The following is a 22,666-nucleotide window of genomic DNA, read 5'->3' as shown; positions in this document are numbered from 1 at the left end:
TGCAGGTGGTGCCTCTCGTGGCTCAGGTCCGCTTTAGACGGAGCCGTCATCCTTTTACGTCTTGGGTTTGAGAACGGCACTTCCACATTCCTGGAGTGCAGGACGTCGTCAGATGTCATTTGTCACTATAGGCCGTTTTGGGAGTGAGAGTGTGTTGCACAGACAGCAGAGCTAGTGACACTGCAGAGTTCCGGACCCTGATGCTGGCTAGGAGGGACTGGAGGGCAGTGATCCAGAAGTCCTGAGTTGGTGTCGGCTAGTCCACACTCTCGCATCTCATCACAGTCTAGTACTAAACCGTTTTAATAGTAGTAGTAGCCTAGTACTAAACAGGTTCAAAAGGTAACACACCTGGACCAAGTCCAGCCTGAACGTTGGACGATATTATTTTTTTTAATTTAGTTTTTGGTTGCACAATCTATCAAAAAGCCCCTCGGGATCGACTCATCCTCAAGACACAGTAGCCGACTCCTGATTTTAAATTAACTCCATAAATGTCCTATGTTATTAAAACATGAAATTAATACATAAGTCTACACGTTCAAAATTGCCACTTTTTAACTGTAGAATGTGTGCATAGACATTGGCCGGGTTTCCCAATAAAGTACTACTTAGGGAGACACAGTAGAGAGTTAAGTAGTACTTAACCGGTCGGAGCTGTCCCATCAATCGATACCATTCTAACCAATTGTTCCATGCAACTTCCGCAAGTACATGCTCGCAAATGAAGTTTGGCTGCAACAAGTGGGATTGTACTCGGCCCATTAACAAAATAATGCTGAAAATGAACAAGCTTTAACCGCTGTTGGTAACTTTGACTGCACAATACCCTTGTTTTATTTTTTAAACGCTTTAAGACTTCCTCTTTCGATATCAATGTAGGCTATAATATGAACCTATATAGACAGAGGTGTAGGGGAGGGCGGGGACAAACGGCGCACCCTTTTCTATTTCCCTCCCTGCACAGAGATTAATTAATTTCTTGTAACCATACTTTTTTGTGAACAAGAGACACTTGTCCTCTCCCATTACCCGCAGTCCATTTTAATTTTAGTGAAACGAGTCGAACGCAATCGGTAAGTTAAGTGATGCCACGATACTTCCGCACACGGCCGCCAGTCGGGACGAACGGTGCATACGGTGAGATGGCTTTCGACGAGGACAGTCGCACTTTTCCTGCTCTCCTGCATTCCACCCCGCACTCTATTCTTCGACGGCGAAAACAACATCTTCGCCTTAAAAGGATTATCACAGCCAGCAACTACCTGGTATTGTTCTACGCTGCTATATTGCAAGGATTCATTTTCATCGAATCCCACAATGTGCAGCTTCAACGGAGAGCGAGTGCAAACGGAGCTACAGTATACCACAAGACGCAGCGACATTACTTTTTAAAGTTTTCGACACGCGTAAATCGGTACAAACACGGAGAAGAACCCCAAGCCAGCTTGACGGCCTTACAGTAAGAAAGATCATTTGGTTGAGTCTATTGTTATCAGGAAATGTACATCCTAATCCCGGCCCAATGACCGTGAAGAGCACCACGGCGACTCGCTATGATCACAACTTCAATGGCCAAAACAACATCACAGCTGATTTCACACGCGACGGAAGCGCCCGACAAAGCCCGGTCCACAACATGCAGACAAATAACTTTGTTTGGCAACGGACCACCTCACCTGATGATAAGAACGAACCCCAGCAAAGAGCTGGAGAAACAAGGATGGATTATTTGTCCCGGTTAACGTCCGTGCTGGTTCCAAGACCTGCGTTCCCGAGCATACCACCGCCTGAAGGAATGTGGCCGGTGACGAGACAAGGGCTCCCCCAACAGCAACGTCATCAAGAGGATTTCCCCATGCGCCACATGGGCCCAAGACAACCGCAGGGTATCTCTCAGAGGGAAACACAGGAAAACGGTGTTTTTTCCCCTGTTTCTTCTATTCCCTGGCACCACTGCTTGGCGTTGACGCAGGACAAAGGCTTCACCCCTCCCCCACCCCCACCCCCCCTCCTCCTCCTCCACCACCACCACTGTATTTCAAGCGGTCACTGGTCAACTACATGGTTTTCCCCTGTGGGATCAGCGTGGAGATTTTTTTCTCCCTGAGTTTCCCATTCTCCCAAACAGTCCTTTGCCTGGGGGAATTTGGCAGAGATCGACACAAGGGTTTCCCCACATCACCCCTCCCCCTTCTTCAAAATCTTATACCCACATGCAGAACCACTGATAATTGGCGCCATATACAGACCCACAGATCAAAATGTTTTTTATGACTTGATTGAGGAACATGTGGCGGGTTTAGGAAACTCTGAGACGGTACTAATTGGTGACTTTAACACCTGTGTTCTGAAGGAAGACGCAGCTACCTTTAAGTCCCTCAGAAAGTTCTGTGACCTGCACAGCTTTACCCAGCTGATAAAGCATTTTACAAGGGTGGGCATTGCTTCTCAATCAATCATAGACCTAGTGTTGACGACGGACCAGTCCAGAATTTCCAGGAGTGGTGTGATTGAGTGCAGCTTAAGTGATCACAATATCATTTTCTGCACTCGGAAGATTCACAGACCTGGAGCTCATTGTCACAGGACAATCAGCTGCAGGTCTATGAAACACTACTCAAGTGATCTTCTAACAACAGCTCTTGAAAAAATGGACTGGTCCCATGTCCTAAATTGCACCTCTGTGGAGGAGTCCTGGTCCTGTTTCAAAAAAGCTTTTTTTGTGTGTACTTGATAACATCGCACCCACAAAGGTGGTGAGGGTCAAAGCAAGCACAGAACCTTGGATGAAGGGTGACATTTTGAATGCCATCAAACTCAGGAACAAAAGCTTCTCCGAGTTCAGGAAAAACAAAAGTGAGCAGCTACTTGAAAAGTGCAGAAAACTACGAAACGTAGTTACTAATTTGATCAGAAATGCCAAAAAGAATTTCTTAAATGAGAACATAGAGGCAAACAAAAGCCACACACAAAAACTGTGGGAGGCACTAAAACAATTAGGCTGCAACGGAAAAATTCAGACAAAATCTACAAACATTTACATTATTTCAAGTGGCTCGCTCACTACCGACAAGCAATTGGTAGCGGACTGTTTTACCAGTTTCTTCACCACAGTTGCAACCCAGTTGGTAAGCAAACTCCCTCAGCATTCAGGTCTGTATGGCCCCGACCACATTCAAGCTCACTATGAGAAACTAGGGGCTAAAAAAGATTCTTTCTCTTTCAAACCTGTATTGACTGATGATGTGCAAAACAAACTCCTCGCCCTACAGCCAAACAAGGCCACCGGCCTTGACAACATCCCCACCAGATTCCTCAGAGACGCAGTGGTCTCCATTGCTCCCATAGTAGCCCACATTACAAACTTATCCATAAGTCAGTGTCACGTCCCACAAGAATTCAAGTTGGCAAGAGTAATCCCTCTATATGAAAAAGGAAGCTAACTAGATCCTGGCAACTATAGGCCTGTTTCCATCCTTTGTTCCATCTCAAAGGTTATAGAGCGATCAATCCAAGAACAAATCAACAGCTACCTCAGCGAGCGTAAACTGTTGTTTGAATTCCAATCGGGCTTCAGAACATCCCACTCCACTGACACATGCCTACTGTATTTGACCGATTACATCAAACGTGAGGTAGACTCGGGCAAATACTGCGGCATGGTCATGCTGGACCTCTAAAAGGCGTTTGACACTGTAAACCATGAAATTCTACTTGGTAAGCTTAAGGCGATTGGTTTTGATTGCACATCACTAAATTGGATGAGATCTTACTTGGAGGGTAGAGAACAAGTGGTTGACATCAACGGAAACATGTCCTCATCCCTCCCGGTGAGCTGCGGGGTTCTTCAAGGCAGCATTCTAGGGCCGTTACTGTTTCTTCTTTACATTAACGACATGAATGCTGCCTGTAACTGCAAACTGTTCCTGTTCGCTGATGACTCGGCACTCCTGATCTCGAGTGAGGACAAGTTGCAAGTAGAGGAAGCTCTCAGCTCTGAACTCTCAAAAATCCGTACCTGGCTTACCGATAACAAACTGTCACTACACCTTGGGAAAACTGAATCCATCATATTTGGGACCAAACATTCCCTCAGTAAAATGAAGGTAAATGACTTCAAGGTCAAAGTCGATGACACAATCATCACTAGCAAAGAAGAGATTACCTATTTGGGATGTATTCTTGACAAATACCTGACAGGTGAAAGCATGGCAACAAAGGTGGTCAAAGGAGTAAACCAGAGAACCAAATTTATGGGCAGAGTTTCCTCTTTTGTCAACCCTCAGGCACTCAGGACCCTCTCAGGGGCCCTGATTCAGCCCCTTTTTGACTATGCTAGCTCCTCTTGGTACTCCAACACCTCAGTGTCACTAAGCTTCAAACCTCCCAAAACAAACTGATTCGACTACTTCTCGGACTGGGGCCCATGACCCACCTCTCTCCCACTCACTTTGCCAGCCTAGGCTGGCTCAGGGTGGAAGACAGGGTTAAACAACTAAAAATGGGACTGGTCTTCAAAATTGTAAATGCAGATTTGCCCGAAATGCCCCCTATACCCGCATATCTGTATAATTACCTCGAAAAAGTTAGTGACACCCACAGTCACAAAACTAGAGGGAGGGTAAACAACAATCTGGTACCACCTACGCATAAAACAAACATGGGCAAATTCTCCTTCTATAGCACAGCCACCAAGGAATGGAATAGTCTAACCCCATCCCTCAAAAAATGCAGTTCGCTGGGCTCATTCAAAACAGCCCTAAAAACTCATCTTTCTGGAGGCCTAAAGAGGAGCTAGTATCAGTTTCCCTGTAGACAGACGACCCCCCTCCCCTTTTTTTTGTACATATTTTTTTTTCTTTTCTAATGCTTTTTTTGTATATAATTTTTAATTTTCTCATGCCTTTTCTGTACATACTGTAGTGGTATATATTTTCCCCCCTATATTCTTATGTTGATTTTCGAACTGTTTGGTTGCTACTATATATGTCTATGAAATTAATTCAAGGACCCCAATGGAAACAAGCCCGCAAGGACTTTTTTGGCCGGACCTTTTAGACGAAAGCATTATAAATGTAACTGTGTAACTGCGCTGTTCGTCCCTCCCTGCTATGCCCTCCCGGATGTTTTGCTAGCTAGCACAAAAGCTAATGAATATTTTTCAATGGAACCTTCACTGAGAGTTAGGCCACAGATTAGCCTAACAGACAAATCCATTTACAATCGGCACCAAATAAACACAGCCGTACAAATGGAAAACACTCAAATAGGGTATTTTTTACTACAATGTGGATGTACACAAAAGTGGCTTCAACTCTGCCAATCTTGATCAGAACTGGGAAAGAAATCATCTCTGATGTTTTCGCCCGAAGAGGAAGAGGGTGGCGGCGCCGCATGTGACGAATTTTAAGTGTAGCATGAAAAAAGGTCCGACTTGCAACAGTCTCTCCGCGCCGTTCGTCCCGGTTATCCCCTACTCTGGATTTATTTTACTAGTGGAGTGCCACGTCGCGTGCACACGCTCGCGCATACACGTGCACATGAGCCATCGCCAATTAAAATAACCTCTGGTCGGTCATTCCTATCATGTTAATTCACGCTGTTGACACTCGGCAGCTTTTCAAGCATTGGTAAGAGGTGTGAATGGTTGTTTTTGATCTATACGCAAGGTAGACGCACTATCACAGGTTCGCACGTGCATGTCCATGCATGTGCGAGCATGCGTGCAGCTCAAACAAACTAGTCATCTGTATCTATCTATCTATCTATCTATCTATCTATCTATCTATCTATCTATCTATCTATCTATCTATCTAATTATCTATCTATCTATCTATCTATCTATAGGGGCGGCCATAGCTGAGTGGTTAGTGAGCCCGCCTAGGGAGCCAGAGGCCCTGGTTGCCCCAGGTTCGATGCCAGGCCAGGCCAGCATATGTGTCGATGAAATTAAATTTGTCCCTGAGCAAGACTCTTAACCCCTAATTGCTCACAGGTTCTCATTGGAAACAAGACCGCAAGGACTTTCATTAACGACCTGTTAAAAGGAATTACCTTTATCTATCTATCTATACATGTATATATATAGCCTATATACTGTATATATATATAGGCTACACTAGATTTTCAGGCCGCTGTGCAACCTATGTTGCATAGTACTATGTTGCACTGATAAGAGCAATGGTCACCGAAGTATGGCCATTTGAAGTGGTAAAGACTGCTATAACACTGCTGTGGAGCAGTAATGCACTTGGCAGCACCCAGGTCCACTGTCATACCTGTGCAACCTTGCGTTCGGGAGGTAGATGCTACCAGTAGGCAAATCCATTTAATTATATACTTATACAAATATACTATATAACATAATATAAATTAACCTCATTTCTACAGAGAGAGATTCAGAATCACACCTGGACTGGAGACACCCAATGAAACCAGAAGTGGACAAAGTAAGACTGGACACAATCCTAACCCTAACTAAACATCTATCAAAAACAAAGACAAATTATCACATTTTATTTTGTTTACTGGTTTTCCTGAAACAATTGAATATTGTTTTCATTGAATTAATATGTAATCAATTCATTGAAATGATACTGTACTGTATATTATGCGTTATATGATAAGTTAAGTTGAATTGTGTAAAATGTTGCCATTCTGTTCTCATAGCAGGTGACAGTCTGCAGGAGGATTTAAAGGATTATAAGATCAGTGTGAACAGTCTTGATCGTGTGACAGACTTCACTGAAGTGCCCTCCCTCACCAGCATCTACACAGAACTCTACATCACAGTGGGAGAGAGTGAAAGTGTTAATAACCAACATGAGGTGAGGCAGCTTGAGACTGTTATCAGGAAAGAGAAGACCCTCCATGACAAACCAATCCACTGCTGTGACATCTTTAAACCCCTCCCTGGCAGAAATACACCCATCAGAAGAGTTCTGACCAAGGGCATTGCTGGCATTGGAAAAACATTCTCTGTGCGCAAGTTCACTCTGGACTGGGCAAAGGGTTTGGAAAATCAAGATGTGATTCTCCTGGTTCCCTTTTCCTTCCGGGAGCTGAACATGGTCAGAGATGAGCAGTATAGTCTTCTCACACTGATCCATGTTTTCCACCCAACATTAAAGAAGATCACAGCGGAGCAGCTCGCTGTTTGGAAAGTTGGCTTCATCTTTGATGGTTTGGATGAAAGCAGGTTTTCACTGAACTTCCTCAACAATGACATTGTTTCTGATGCCACAGTGACATCATCAATGGATGTGTTGTTGACAAACCTCATCAATGGGAATCTGCTCCCCTCAGCTCTCCTCTGGATAACTACCAGACCTGCAGCAGCCAATCAGATCCCTCTAGCATGTGTTGACATGTTGACAGAAGTACGAGGGTTCACAGACCCCCAGAAGGAGGAGTACTTCAGGAAGAGATTCTGTGATGAGAAGCTGGCCAGCACAATCATCTCACACATGAAGAAATCGAGGAGCCTCCACATCATGTGTCACATCCCAGTCTTCTGCTGGATCAGTGCTACCGTTCTGGAGGACATGTTGAGGACAGACGAGACAGGACAGCTGGCCAAGACCCTGACTGAGATGTACTGCCACTTCCTGTATGTCCAGACAAAGAGGAAGAAGCAGAAGTATGATGAGACACATGAGCTGAATCAACAGCAATCAAGCTCAGTAAAGGGTGATGGTGACAGGAGGCAGAGTATGATAGCGATGAGTCAAAAACCAAGAGCAAATTCTATGCAGGGGAAGATGAAGACCTGGTTCAAAACCATGTCACAAAGATTTCTGGTAAATAGAGCAACAACTAGCAATCTTCCTATCGTCCACCAATCTTCCAATCCTGGTTTGTCCAATAGGTGGAAAGACATGGAGTCTGAGAGGGAGGTTCTTCTGAAGCTGGGCAGGCTGGCGTTTGAACATCTGGAGAAAGGTAGCATCATGTTCTACCAAGAAGACCTGGAAGAGAGTGGTGTTGATGTGAAAGAAGCCTTGCTGTACTCAGGAATGTGCACAGAGATTTTCAAGAGAGAGAGCGTGAGCTTCCACAGAACGGTCTACAGCTTTGTTCATCTGACCATCCAGGAGTTTTTGGCTGCTGTCTACCTGTTCCACTGTTTCACAGAGAGGAATATGAAGGTACTGAAGACATTCCTGGGATATGATAAATTGTACGATGAACCCATATATATGACATTGTACGATGAACCCAAAGATGATGAATTGTACAAGGAACCCGTCGTACAATCACAACGTACAATTGATGAATATGAGAGAAAGATTAATCACATGTCTATGGATGACTTCCTGGACAATGCCATCGAAATAGCCCTTTGTAGTAAAAATGGCCACTTGGACCTCTTTGTCCGTTTCCTTCATGGCCTCTCACTGGAGTCCAACCAATGTCTGTTAGGAGGGTTGTTGGGTCAGACAGAGAACAGTCCACAAAGCACCCAGAGGACCGTCCAGAACCTGAAGAAGGTTCTTGATGGAAGGGAATTATTTCCTGACAAAAATATCAACATCTTCCACTGTTTGATGGAGATAAACCACTCAGTACATCAGGAAATCAGGAGATCAAAGACAGAACTATCTGAGTACCAGTGTTCAGCTATTGCCTTCATGCTGCAGATGTCAGAGAAGGTTCTGGATGAGTTCGACCTGGACTCATACAACACAACAGTGTGGAGGAAAATAAAACTGATCCCAGCTATGAGGAACTGCAGAAAGGCTCGGTTAGTACTCATGTGAAAACTTGCTAGAAGAGTCAATCTACATTCACACCCAACACTATATAAATAAATTACGGCTAACCTAAAAGATCCAATAATAATACTGTTCAAGTCTCAAAAAAGGGCCAAATAAAGCCAGGTAAAAACAAGACGAAAGCTGGGATCAGACTACACAATTTCAGCCCGATTTTGCCACCACTGACCAATTTCCTGCGTCAGGCTCGATTATGAATTTCCTCTTGTAGTGTGACATGTCAGAAGACCAGCGATTAGGTGTCTGCGACGACCCACAACACCATGACAGATTTTTTTTAATAGTATTTTCTCACCTAGTGTGACAACGGCTACAATCCATTTATTGAGTTGATCCCTAGATGACCATAGAATGACATACTAGTGCCCAGGTTTACATACTGACTAGAAAAGTGGAATTGGAATGGAATCTGATCAAAATGGTGGAAAATCTAGTCTGGCACAAACCATATGATATGTCAAGATATTACAGATGTCTCTTGAGGAGACATTAGGCTATGGTGATTCTGACCACAGCAGCATGGCAACTGTTGGAATTTCCATGTGATGTTTTGGTGAGCGGAGATGTTTTGTTTCCCTCGCGTCTCCTGACATCATTACATCACATTTCACGAGTAAGAGACCAGACCTCTACTTAAGTTTAACAACGTTTATTGAATGAAATTAGTTGAATGTGAATTGGAGGAGGAACCCAAGGAAGGGCGATACTATAGGCTGGGCGTAATCTCAGGAGCTGGCGGCCATCGTTGCTCTACTCTGGGAGGGGTCGTTCATAGGTGGTGTGTCTCTTACCTTTCCTGGCTGTGCCCCGGGTTGGCTCCCACAGTGTCAGTGTTTGCTTGCCACTAGTTCCGGGTGCCTGACACAGTGCCCTGCCAGCCTCATCCTTCTGGACATCGAAGCAAGGATGCGTAGTAAATGATCTGAAAGGCCTTGCCTGGATGCAGTGGAGGTGGCACCGAAGTGGAAAGAGTGGCCGGAGTAGAGCTGAGGTGGAAGGCTGGACAGGGATAGGATTTGGCAGAAGGGATGGTAAAATCAGATGCGGTTGGCTGATGGAACCAGTCTCCGTGATGAAAAGGGGGTATTGAGGTGCAGCAATGAGGGATTGTCTCATGGAGATGTAACAGAGGATGGGTTCGTATGGCCTGAGGGGTGAGTGAATCTTGAACAGGTGAATGGTGGACGCCCTTGTTGATTCGACTTGCTCCGCTTGAGTGTGCAGGTGAGGGATTCAGAAGAGTGAAAGCGGAGGAAGTCTTGAACTCTCAGCAGCATAGGAAACCGAAGAAAGCAAGCAGAACATACTTTTAAGGTTGAGACGATCAGAGAGGATAAGTAGCCAGCGTGGAGGGTGCGAAGGCAGTTAAGGAGTATATCGGCGGTGAGAAGGTGGTGTCTGGGAGGAACCAGGGTTGTGCTGCGTTGGATTGATTGATTGATTGATTGATTGAATACTTTAAACAGCACTTGGTACAGTAAAACATTCAACAAGTTAAAAGGATAACACAAAAAAGTCCTGGGGACTTCAAATTGGGAATTCAATTCATCAACATATACGAAATTAACACGATGATACATGTCATCAACAAATATAAACACTATATGTACAAAAGAGATGGGAAAATTACATTTATCTCCCCTTTTGGTCTCCTGATAGATGTTTTTTCAGACATCAAAGCAGCATGGAGATATGGGGTGATAGATGGCTGAGCATGGAGATCCGCTGATTAGCTTGTGGAAGACATTTGCACCACCGAGGTAGACGTGCAGGGTAAAGGTGCAGAGATTGAGGTGAGAATGAGAGTAGGTGAATGCTGCAATGACTGTGACGTTAGTGGAAGGGAATGTGATGCCTGTGATGTGTGAAATTTCTCGAATGTGTTCCATGCAGTGAGATAGCTTGAGAGGGTCCTCGGTGTGAAGTCATTTAGGATGTGGTGACGTGCTTGGATGACGAGGTGTTGGAGCTGAGGGTTTAGGTGAAAGTAATCTCTCAAGACAGATTAAGAGCTCCGCAGCTGGATCTGTCGGCAACTTCGTTACAACATGTAGAGTTTGTTGTTAGTAGGAATGAAAACAAAGGAAGAGGAGGGCTGAAGGCGAGTGAACGGGCCAACATCCGGTCTCTACGCATGATCGCGGGTGATGCCCCCAGAGGCAAATTCAATGGATTCTTTTTCTTTTTTTTTGCCGATGGGTTCCCAGATTGAGGTGAAAGTAGTCTTGGAAAAAGGAGGAACTGGTGTAGGGTGAAGGTCTGCATATGGAGCCAAAGGTCTAAACCTATAGACCCCTTAAAGGGACATTTCGCCGATTTTGCAACCAGATCTTATTTTAATGAAGTTTAGGACTCAAGAAACAAGATCCTGTTTTTTTTGTGTGTATAATCTGTGTTTTTAGATATCTAGTAATCTTCGAAGATCTCGTGACGTCATTTACGTCACGACCATATGGTCTCATTCCTTTACGCACTACATGTTGTCTCGACGCGTCTGGGGTGTCCCCAAGATTTGGTCCAACCGTGAACCGTCTTGGACTCCACCCCATAGAGTTGAGGCAGCGGCGGATGCTGCTCATGCAGCCAGTGGGCAGCAAATGTCATACTGGCTCCAAATTAAACCCATTCTGTCAGGTCTCGCTAGGACGCGCTTCACTAGCTAACACACAAGAGGGGGTTGGGGTGGGCTGAAACCAGCGCACCCCAACGAAAGAGAATCAGTGATTAGGTTGTGGTGACTAGGGATATGAGCTGCACGGATAATGAATTGGTGGGCGACGGAGGTCGAGATGAGATGGCAGACGAAAGTCATGATGTCAGGGGATTTGGAACGGCCTTTATTCATTATATCAACTGCAGCTGTGCTGAGTGGATGAGGAAGCTCCTTCGGAAGCATTTGGGAAGCGTGGTTACTACTACTGGGTAGATTTTGTGGAGTGCAGAGGATGGGTTTTTTGTGGAGTGAGTGAACGTGTCAAATTCAGGGGGGCATGCAGAGGCGAACCAACGGCCATGGTAGTAACCACTATATTCAATGGATGGAGCTGCATCTGTATACAGCTGGACGTCGTCACAGTTGGTGATGAGGGTGTTGTAAAAAAAGTGATGAGGTGATACCAGTCTGTGCTGCAGGAGTCATCGATGGTGAAGTGATCATACAGGGAGGGTACGGGCAAAATTATGGCGAGGAGTTGAGAGATCCAGGGGGGCGGCCTTAGGGAACAATGTGGAGGGCGAAATTGAGGTGACAGAGGAGAGCTAGGAGTTGACGTTTGTGCAGCTGTGTGCTAGGAGGTATTTTGTAGCAGGTGGGTGATGGGTGAAGGGAAAAGACTTCGAAAGTGTTTGTTAAATGCTTTGGACAACATGGTTCCATGGCCTACAAGGTGAATGACGTTGATGGAGTGCATTGAAAAATCGTGACCGGGGACGAGGCTGTTAATACTGGGGATTAATGACTAGTGAGGAGAGGTCCAAGATGAGGCGCTTCTTCCCTGAGTACTTTCGTGTAGCTATTCCTATTGGATTCATGCAGTACACAGGAAATTGAGGTTTATCGAAAGACCCCATCATGAACCCCTTCTTGACCTCCTTAGCAAGCAAGGTGTCAACTGCTTCTGGGTCGAGGATTGTAGACTGAAGTTTGGACATGTGTGGGAGGTGGTGGGTGACGAGTATACCGGGGTGGAAACCATTTGTAAAACAATTTATGAGAAAGTTGACAAAGGACTGGTCGGGGTGGTTACGGATGGTGGTTGGTGAGGGCTAGAATTGTTAAGATGACGGTCATGAAGTAGGGTTGTGCTGGCAGGTGGGCTGAGAATGAGCTCCCCTGCAAAACGAACAGACATGCTGGAACCTGCACGTGGAAAGGGTGCAACCAAGAGGGTTATAATTGTTGCAATTATTGTTTGGTAGAGAATAGGTCTTCCCTGTTTGTCGGTTGCATTTAATGGCGTGATAAGGCGAGTGGAGTATGATGTGGGGGCTGGATTGGAGACAATGGAGGGGGGAGGGTCTGCGGAACAAAGGCGAGGGAATAGGGGTGGAGGATGGGCAACAGTGGATATGAGTTTAGCTTGGGGCTTCTGAACAGTCTTGGTCAGGGTGAGAAAGGGTTCCGCACATATCACATGATAGGGAGGTCCTGGCCGCAAACATTAGCCTTGATTAAACTGTCGGATGCATGCGGGTGCTTGTGTAGCAAATAAGATGTTATAGTTATGGAACCCCTGTTCAGGGTGGAGGTGCACCAAGTAGGTGCTTAACACGGTCTGTTTGCTGGAATGGGATGTGCCTTGCCAGCGAGAACCTGCTGCAAGGCAGCCACCATCCAATCCGATATGGACAGCAGGGGCACGGTATGCCCATGCCTACGGCTGCTGACAGCAGGCACATCGCGGTAGGGCGCGGAGGACCGACCGGATGGTGAAGCGAAACTGCTGCGCTGGTGTTTTCCCGATCGTCATCCCGCCTCGGCTGGGCTGGGGGGAGGCAACGCTCACCATCCGTTCCCTGGTGGACTGAGCCGAAATGGCTGGACTCTGGTACCATGGCCCATGAAGCGTTGAGAATGAGCTCCTGCTCATCCATCGCTGACAGGGCGAGCTAGTTGGTACTGTATTTCTGATTGCGCTATTGATTGCAAGCAATTGTAAAAATAAAGAACCAAATTAAACAGTAACTATCAATTTCAAGATCAAAGATAATGATGAGAAGGCAACAATAGCTACTACGTTCCATTCTAAACCACGTTAAGCAGTACAAACAAGTAAGTTGAACAATCACAGGTGTATTTATACTATGGTGATTGCGACGAGGATTGGCTGTGAGATAAGTGAAGGCAGGTGTAGTTGATATGGTGATTGCAAGTGGGGAGTGGCCGTGATAAGAGGGGTGGTCTCCACTCCTGAATTAGCACTGATCACAACTTAATTATTAATGCTGCTCCCTTCATGGGGGAAGGCAGTTTTTCTCAGCAGTTTGTGTCTCCTCCAAATCCATAATGTAAAAACCATTTGCGCTATGATGAAGGCACAGCTGTTCTTAAAGGTGATTGGACCCGACATCTGATTGGTTTAATTATGTAACGCCCAAAACACACCCACGACTAATTCAGAGCCTTAACACCACCCAGTAGCCACCTCGTAATTATGCAAAACAATGTGTCACCTAAAGAGTCAAATTTTAGCAAGAATATATGACCTACATTATTTTCTTTGTTCACTTTCTTTGAAACAAACTGAGAACCATTATTTATTGATTTTAAAAATGGTTAATTGATAAAACATATTTGTTAGCATGAAATATGACATTTTCCAGATGTTAAATGATGTCCTGAGATCCCATATGAAGTTAGTATTGTGGCTGTGGGGCAGAAATTTCTTTTATCTCCATATTTAAACTTTGTTATGTTTCTTCGTAAATGAATGCCCTTCTTCGTCATACTACAGTGTCACACAAAAGTAGCAAAAAATAGCCAATTGGTGCCAAATGTAAATGGAAGCACTGAAATCGATTTTTAAGTGGATGCCCCGCCTCCCCCCTCTTCCGTTTCATCTTTGAAGTTGCACAAATTTGTCTTAATGTAAATCTAATTAATCTAAGCATTTATAGCTTTGCTGCTTAGCAGAACGGACATGACAAACATACAAACTTCCTGTTCTCAGGAATAGTTGTCTGGCTATGCAAGACTATTCTAATGTGAAAACTGATTACATCATTAGTGGTAATTACAACAACATTTCAAACTTTGGAACAATGTTGACTTTCCAGGGAGACAAAGGCTGTAGTTTCCATTAGCTTAGAATCCCTATCAATGATGTTATTGGTAGGCAGTAGTGATGCACGGGTCGGGTTTTTTCATAACCCGTCCTGCCCACCCCGCCACGGAACCCAACCCACCCCAACCTGTCCTGCAAAACAATATATAAATTAATGACTCGGCCCGCCCCGCAACCCGCGGTTAAAAACCTACAGCTTTTATTTAGTTTTGTTAATGTTATACATGAATGATGGCGCAAGGGAGGTTGATTGCTTGCCTTAGTTGCCTGCACCAACGTTTGCCATTATTAAACACTTTATTCATTGCAGACAGTCACTGTGCTTGCTTGTATAATATCCACGACCCATACCCACCGAATGCGTTCTGTGCGTGGTTTTGACGGGTTTTATTATCGTCAATTGGGCCCGGCTTGGTTCAGATTCTATCACTTCGAGACCCTGGTTCTGTTTATCATAACACCCAAGCGAACCAGCCGTATGCAGCGCTGATTAGGAGGTGACGCAGCTGTGTAAAGCTTCATTTGTGCTTCACCGTATGGCGGTGTTGTTGCGTATCGAAAATAGCAGACCTACAAACTCTCAACGCGGTGCGTTGCGACGTGATGTGAGCTTGTAGGTCTGATATTTTCAACGTGCAACACCATGGTACGAAGAATAGGCTGATCTATCAGATAACTGCAGCAGGCTGTCGGGAATGAAACCACACTGACATTGTCAGATCATGATAACAACTTTAAATGATTATGATGGGTTTTAATGGTTGTACTACTTTATCCAATATTCTTTTTTGCGTGTGAGAGTGGTGTTGACCCGCTACACCCGCAGCCCGCATAATTGCCTCTGAAATCTTGACTCGTCCACCCGTACCGCGGGTTGACCCGTGGGACCTGCGGGTTACAGGTCGGCCCGCGCATCACTAGTAGGCAGGGTTCTGAACTGTCCACAGCCCACCTCTGAGACACAGGCCAAGTAGATGGAAATGGTGACATCTTTTGTTGAGCACAAGTGAGGACCAATTATGGAGATGGGGTTGAAAATGGGTGAAGTGCATCTTTAACTTACTTAACTGTGAACTTGGTCTAATCTGTTTTGATAATATCTGATCATACATTTAATCTGTAATTACAGACTTGTTGGCCTGACTGACTGCCTCGATGATACACACTGTGAAGTTGTGGCTTCAGCTCTGAGCTCTAATCCTTCCCATCTAATAGAACTGGACCTGAGCTACAACAACCTACATGATTCATTTCTCGAGCTTCTCTCTGCTGGACTGAAGAATCAGCATTGTAGACTGGAGATTTTAAGGTCAAATTAATTTACCAACCTTTTTTATTTTTAATTGTTCTGTTCTGTTTTGTTATTTATTGTGGATATAACATGAATTCTGTTTGATTGAATGATTGTCTAAAAGGTCCGTCCAAAAAAGTCCTTGCGGTCTTGTTTCCATTGGGGACCTTGGTATTCAATTCATAGACATATATAGTAGTAACCAAACGGTTCAAATATCAACACAAAAATACAGAAAAAATAACACTTTATGTACAACAAAATGGGGGTGGGGTCGTCTGTCTAACGGGAAAATGGTACTACCTCCTCCTTTGGCCTCCAGAAAGGTGAGTTTTTAAGGCTGTTTTAAATGAGCCCAGCGAACTGCATGTTTTGAGGGATGGGGTTAAACTATTCCAAACCTGGGTGGCAGTGCTGTAGAAGGAGAATTTGCCCATGTTTGTTTTATGGGTGGGTGGTACCAGATTGTTGTTAACGCTCCCTCTAGTATTGTGACTGTGTGTGTCACTAACCTTTTGGAGGTATTTAGACAGATATGCGGGTATAGGGGGCATTTCGGGCAAATTTGCATTTACAATTTTGAAGACCAATCCCATTTTTAGTTGTTTAACCCTGTCTTCTACCCTGAGCCAGCTGAAAAAGGTTGACATCGTGGAATCCAACATTGACTAGAATAATTATACGGTACAATATGTGTACTGTACTAAGTATAAGGCTGCTAGGGAATACAAAATCCAGTTATGGAATCATTTGACTCTAAAACAGGTGTAAATGCAGGCCACCAGCGCAAACTGTATGATGAATTGTGATCTCTCTTATGTCTGTAACAGTGTTTGTGCCATTGTTCCAGGTTTCGTTATATCAACATCCCATAGTTTTGAATATTATTTATAATGCTATTAATTCTTAATCTCTCAGAGGAACCATCACCTTATCATGGTAGAGAGGAGTGTTTGTCCCAACTTGGGAGCTGTGTTGTCTGGAGCCTTGTGTTCCTGAAACGGTCTTCCATTGCAAATTGGTCTCGGGGGAAGGGCTGGCTAAGAAAGGTTCGAGAGCAACCAATAACAGAATGAGGAAGAAGACAGAGTAAGATCAGTGCCCTTTTCTGTACCTGGGACTTTTTTTTGGGACCCAGAAAGAGGGCTCGACATCGAGTATCTGGTGGCTGGGCTAGTCTGTGGCCACGGCGCCCAGTCGGGCACAGTCCGAAAAAGACCTGTGGCCTTTTCTCCGTTCTGTGGGTGGCAGAGACTGACTTTGGGAAAATGGAAGTCACTAGCTATCAAATAAAAATATGATTGTATTTTGCCATTTTAAGATAAATTAATAAAATCCCATTGTTGAACCTCTGCCACTTTGATCCACATTTTCATTCAGACCAGTACAGGCGATCACAGGTCAGAGGATCGCACTCAGCATTTAGAGCAGGTTGTAGTTGAACAGGATGTGGAAGAGAGAAATGATCAAGTAACGTGAGGTCTGTGTGTGTGTGTGTGTGTGTGTGTGTGTGTGTGTGTGTGTGTGTGTGTGTGTGTGTGTGTGTGTGTGTGTGTGTGTGTGTGTGTCTGTCTGTCTGTCTGTCTGTCTGTCTGTCTGTCTGTCTGTCTGTCTGTCTGTCTGTCTGTCTGTCTGTCTGTCTGTCTGTCTGTCTGTCTGTCTGTCTGTCTGTGCGTCGTTAATTCTTCATGTAGACTGACTAACTGCTGGTTGTCACTGAGATGCTGTGAAATTCTGGCCCCAGCTATCAGCTCTACTCCCTCCCATTTAAGATACCTGGACCTGAATTTCAACATCCTTCAGGATTCAGGGTTGAACCTCCTCTCGGATGGCCTGGAGACTCTCAAGTTAGTAGACGTTGATGGGGGTTGATTGAATGAATTCAAATGTATGTTCTCCCCGTCCATTTTAGTAGGGCTAGGAGAAATGGCAATGAAAAAGTATCACGATGATTTATTTATTATTTATACGTTTTTTTGGGAGGGACAGTAGCCTACATATTAATGGACACCACACATATAATCGAATGTAAATACGCCAGATTTAGCAAGAATGCTAATTTCCATTCGTAGTACCCATACAGAAAACAAGTAACATTACAAAAAGAGCACGTATAAACATTACTATAAGAGGTACAAACAGAAGAGAAAAAAAGTAACGTAAAAAGTAAAGTAAAAAGGCATTTTTTTAATATTGATCGATATCATATTTGATATCATGTTTATTATTATATTATTTTAAAGGCTATCCTAATAATGTCTAAATGCTTTAAGGACGACTTCACCCACAGCCCTCCTCTGAGACACAGTCTGAGTAGAAGAAAATGGTACCATAATATCATGAGCATTAATGAGGACCAATTATATGAAGATAGGTTGAAAATGGGTGAAGTCGTCCTTTAAGAAACCAGAGGGTCCTTTATGCATTGGTTCTCACGGCTGGTTCTCCCAGGGAATCCACAGGTCAATGTAGATCAGTAGATCAGGCTTCAGTAGGAAATAGGCGTGTACTTTGACATGCAAGACCAAAAACAGCAGCTGTAACTGGAGTTAATTTCTGCTGTTTGATTATATAAAAACTGGTCTGTTGTCATGGTCCCCACTCCCGTTTACTTTTTATTCCCATCCCGTCCCAATCACGAGATTAATGCAAAATGTACTCCCATCCCACGGGAATCCCGTGACCTGTGGGAATACCGAAAAAATGTCATCCTCTAGTGAACAGCACATCTGTAGTGCTCTACCTTTGGCATAAACCCATACTGCTGCTTGTGAATTGTCACCATTCCTCCTAGCCTAGCTTCCACTACTCTATAGGCTTTATACCTGTGTAGTGTAGTGTGTACTACAGCACTGTACATCACCCTAACAAAAACTAAAGAAAAAGAAAAGAAAAGATCCAAGCTGGACATCACGTGCGTTTAGCCAGGTGGGCTGCCTGGTCAAGATAATGGCATATTAGGTACTCCTGCCAGTGCCCTTGACCAAGGTTCTGGAAGTTGGTCCCCGAACTTTGCACAGTGGCTGCTCACTGCGGGTCAAATGCAGAGGACAAATATCCCCAAAGGGGATAAATAAAGTACACTTTTTCACACCTTTTTAGGTAGTGGAGATGTTGTGTCAGTTGGATGTTGATGCATTGTTGTTCTACTTCCTACAGTGTGAATCATGGAGGAGAACTCTGGATTAAACCTCAACTTCTTACACAATGTCAGTATCTGTCTGTCTGTGTCAGTATCACTCATTGATATTTTACACACTGTTTTATCCTCTGTTTGATTGATTGCATAGCTTATTAACAATATTCTTAACAGTACATGTTGTACAGTAAAACGGTAAGCTAAAAGGATAACACAAACGGCCCCGGGGGGCTTGTTTCCATTGTGGTCCATTGTACTAAGTTCATTATTAAGACAGATAGAATACATACATTATACATAATGGTAAAAGCTCCAGTCCCAGAAAAAAATTCCACACATCAAATAGAGTATTACCGTATTCAGATAGAGTAGTGCCGGCTGAATACCAGTACCGTATTCAAATCATCAAATAGAGTAGTACCGTATGAATACCAGTGCACACACATCAAATGGAGTAGTACCTCTGAATACCAGCACCCACATCACATAGGGGTGTGCCGATACACTAATTTCATGATACGATACCATACGATATTGGGCTCACGACATCGATACGATACGATGTATGGCACGTTCTTATTATGAAAATATATGGGGGGGGGGGGAAGCTTATGAAAATATATGGGGGGGAAGCAAATGCAAACAAATACTGTTTTTGCATTATTATTATTGCAAAAAAAAAAACTATACATATCGTCACGAAAACGTATCGCGCTATATCGCGGGACGATATATCGGCACACCCCTAAGTAGTACCATGTCTGAATACCACCACTCACATATCAAATAGAGAAGTACTGTCTGCATACCAGTGCTTGCATATCAAATAGAGAAGTACTGTCTGAATACCAGCGCCTGCACATCTAATAGAGTTGTACCGTCTGGCTACCAGCGCTCGCATATCAAATAGAGAAGTACCGTCTGAATACCAGCATACACTCAGAGTAGTACTGCCTGCATACCAGCACACACTCATCAAACAGAGTAGGCACCGTTTACTCACGGAATGTGATTTTTTTTTGTTTACTGTCTTGTTTTCTCATCAGATTTCCATCATCTCACACTGGACACAAACACAGCAAACATGTCTCTCAACTTTTCTGAGAACTACAGAAAGGTGACTAGTTGGGATGAACCTGGACAGCTTCGTATACAGTTGTATCCTGACGATCCTGAAAGGTTTGATGAATGGCCACAGGTTCTGTGTACGGAGGGTCTGACTGGACGCTGTTACTGGGAGGTAGAGTGGAGTGGAGTTGTTTATATAGGAGTGACTTACAGAGGAATCAACAGGAGAGGAGGGGGTGATGACTGTGGGATTGGGTACAATGACAAGTCCTGGAGTCTGGAATGTGAAGACTTTGAAATTGGATACGAAGTCAGACACAACAAGAAGTTAACTGGCCTTCCGATGTCTCTCTGGATCCCACATGATTCTAATGTCTACCGAGTAGCAGTGTATCTGGACTGGCCTGCTGGGACTCTGTCCTTCTACACAGTGTCCTCTGACACACTGAAACATCTGTATACCTTCCGGTCCGCATTCACTGAACCCCTCTACCCTGGGATCTGTGTTAAGGGAGGCTTTGCGTCTCTGTGTGTGGAAAGATAGTGTGAAGGCAGGCAGTGTGTCTGCTTTACGACATTTACCAAATCCATGACGTGTCGACGTCATTAACACAAGTCTAAATATTTGTATATGTTTTTTTTATTAATATAAAAATGTTTATTAATTTACTTCATATTTACAGGTCGATTTAAGCTCTGGCATTTAAGTGAATCATACCCTGGTATTTCAAGATTGTGACTGTGGCATTAACACATTGTATTTGTAGATTTTTTAAAAAGGCAGGATTTTATTTTATTATATTTTGCTGTTGAAAAACACCATCTAGCAGGAGGACTCTGCCTGGTTCAAAAGGGGCCACATACTGTATGTGACTCACCTCGACACACAGCAAGGATTTGGGATTGTTTTTCATTTTCGTTTTATTCATGTCAAATATGAAAGCAGGGAATTATAGCTACAAATGGAAATACTGGTTGTGCAGTTTGGCCCACCCGTTTTGGAGATATGGCTTACATAGTGATGTCTTGCAGAGATACAGAGATTTGAGAAACAGCCCCCAAAGAGTCAAGTCCTTGGTCTGTGAGATTTAACACGTACCCCACAATACCTTGCTGAAATGTGGGGGTCTGAGGGGGGGAGGTAAAGAACTCAGAATCTGTCCCAGAGTGTATTGTTCTCAAATGGGGGTGTAGTATATTTTAAACCTTGGATATTGTATTGTATTCCCATGCTACTCTTAGTTGATTCAGCAATTTTTACCAGTCTGTCACTTGGCCAACTTTGGCAAGACCTTTTCATATTAATCTACAGTTGACATCCCATGCAGTGTTGCGCTGACACCTATTTGTGTATTGACAGGAAAACACATGGTTGTTTTTGATCTCTAGGTTACAGACAGAAGTCTCCCCTAAAGTTGTTTGGCAGCACAGACCTAACACTTGGGGCTCCTTTGTCTCACCCAGGGGGGCTTCACTCCCTCCCTTCCTGCCGCCATGACAAAGGGACAACATGGAACAAATTAGCAAACTGATCAAAGGTTGATCCAATCACTTTGTCTGGTGGTGTTTCACCTTTCAGGGTTGACACCAACACACAGACCCGCCTCTCTTTTACAATTCCAATGTATGAACCACTGCTATATAATAGGCTAACTGAAAATGTAACTGGGTACAACTGTAGTCCGGCAGACTGTCGGCAGGAGTCTCCATGGAATGCTGTTGTACTCTGTTTTTTTTTTTACCAAATAAATTGAAAAATGATATCTGTCTGTACGTTTCAACTCTTCTTCAGTCAAGGCCGACTATTCTTTCGCATGACTCTGTACATTTACTATAGTGGGTTGGGGGGTTTCAGAGGACACATGAGGGAAGGGGGTTTCCGTGAAATTAATGAATCTGTAGAGACTAGAGAGTTAACTCCAACTAAAAAGTATAATATTTGCCTACTAGATGTAGTAGACGTTTTGCCGTTTTTCTTTTTTTTTTCTATAACTTTTATCCTGTGATTTTTGTAACCCATTTTTTTTCACCCGGTGCCAATTTCCTAAGTGATCCTGGGCGCTGCACCAGCGCTACACCAGTCCGCCACAGCCTGGGAGGCCAGGGGGCTGGGGAACATACGCCTACCAAGGGGGGGAAGAGGGAAAAAAATGGAAGGGGAGAGGGGGAGAGGGGGAGAAGGGGGAAGGAGAAAAAAGAGAAGAAAGAGAGAAAGAAAAAGAAATAGTCAAGAAACATGGAAAAGATGAAAAATGCAACAGGCCCGTCTTTTTGTGCTTCTTCCCAGTTATTCATCCAAGTTCTTTATGAGTATACATGATAGATTAATGAAAATTGGGACTTTGTCAATTTTAGGTATGCTTGGTGAGGATCCAAAGGTCGGGGCTGGTCGTGGGTTCGATCCCCACCTACGCCGTGAAAAAAAACCTGCGATGATTTAAAAAAAGAAAATCCTTATTGTTTTAACCATCTAATAGACCAAGAAATCGCCTTTCTCACCATCACCTATTTGTACAATTGTATTATTACGATATGTAGGCCTACATTGGCAAACTTTGAGAGATGCCGGTTAAGCATAACCCTTCAGAGACTAGTCTGTACTTCATTC

General features: G+C 44.1%; 1 protein-coding gene across 1 annotated transcript in view; it reads left to right on the top strand.

The window, feature by feature from the left end:
- Nucleotides 1–20,602, top strand: part of LOC311048612 (protein NLRC3-like) — a gene marked incomplete at its 3' end in the record, with an annotated part of 36,102 nt that extends 15,500 nt beyond the window's left edge. Inside the window, exons 8-14 of the mRNA XM_084061875.1 lie at nt 6,394–6,452; nt 6,676–7,685; nt 7,887–8,746; nt 15,690–15,869; nt 17,546–17,698; nt 19,011–19,060; nt 20,037–20,602. Coding sequence (XP_083918001.1) covers nt 6,394–6,452; nt 6,676–7,685; nt 7,887–8,746; nt 15,690–15,869; nt 17,546–17,698; nt 19,011–19,060; nt 20,037–20,602 — 2,878 coding nt within the window. The remainder of the gene's footprint in view (nt 1–6,393; nt 6,453–6,675; nt 7,686–7,886; nt 8,747–15,689; nt 15,870–17,545; nt 17,699–19,010; nt 19,061–20,036) is intronic.
- Nucleotides 20,603–22,666: the final 2,064 nt, after the last annotated feature.

Source organism: Gymnoscopelus microlampas (genome assembly GCF_963454915.1).
Source record: "Gymnoscopelus microlampas genome assembly, chromosome: 7".
Lineage (NCBI taxonomy): Eukaryota > Metazoa > Chordata > Actinopteri > Myctophiformes > Myctophidae > Gymnoscopelus > Gymnoscopelus microlampas.
This window is presented reverse-complemented; position numbering and strand designations above follow the sequence as displayed.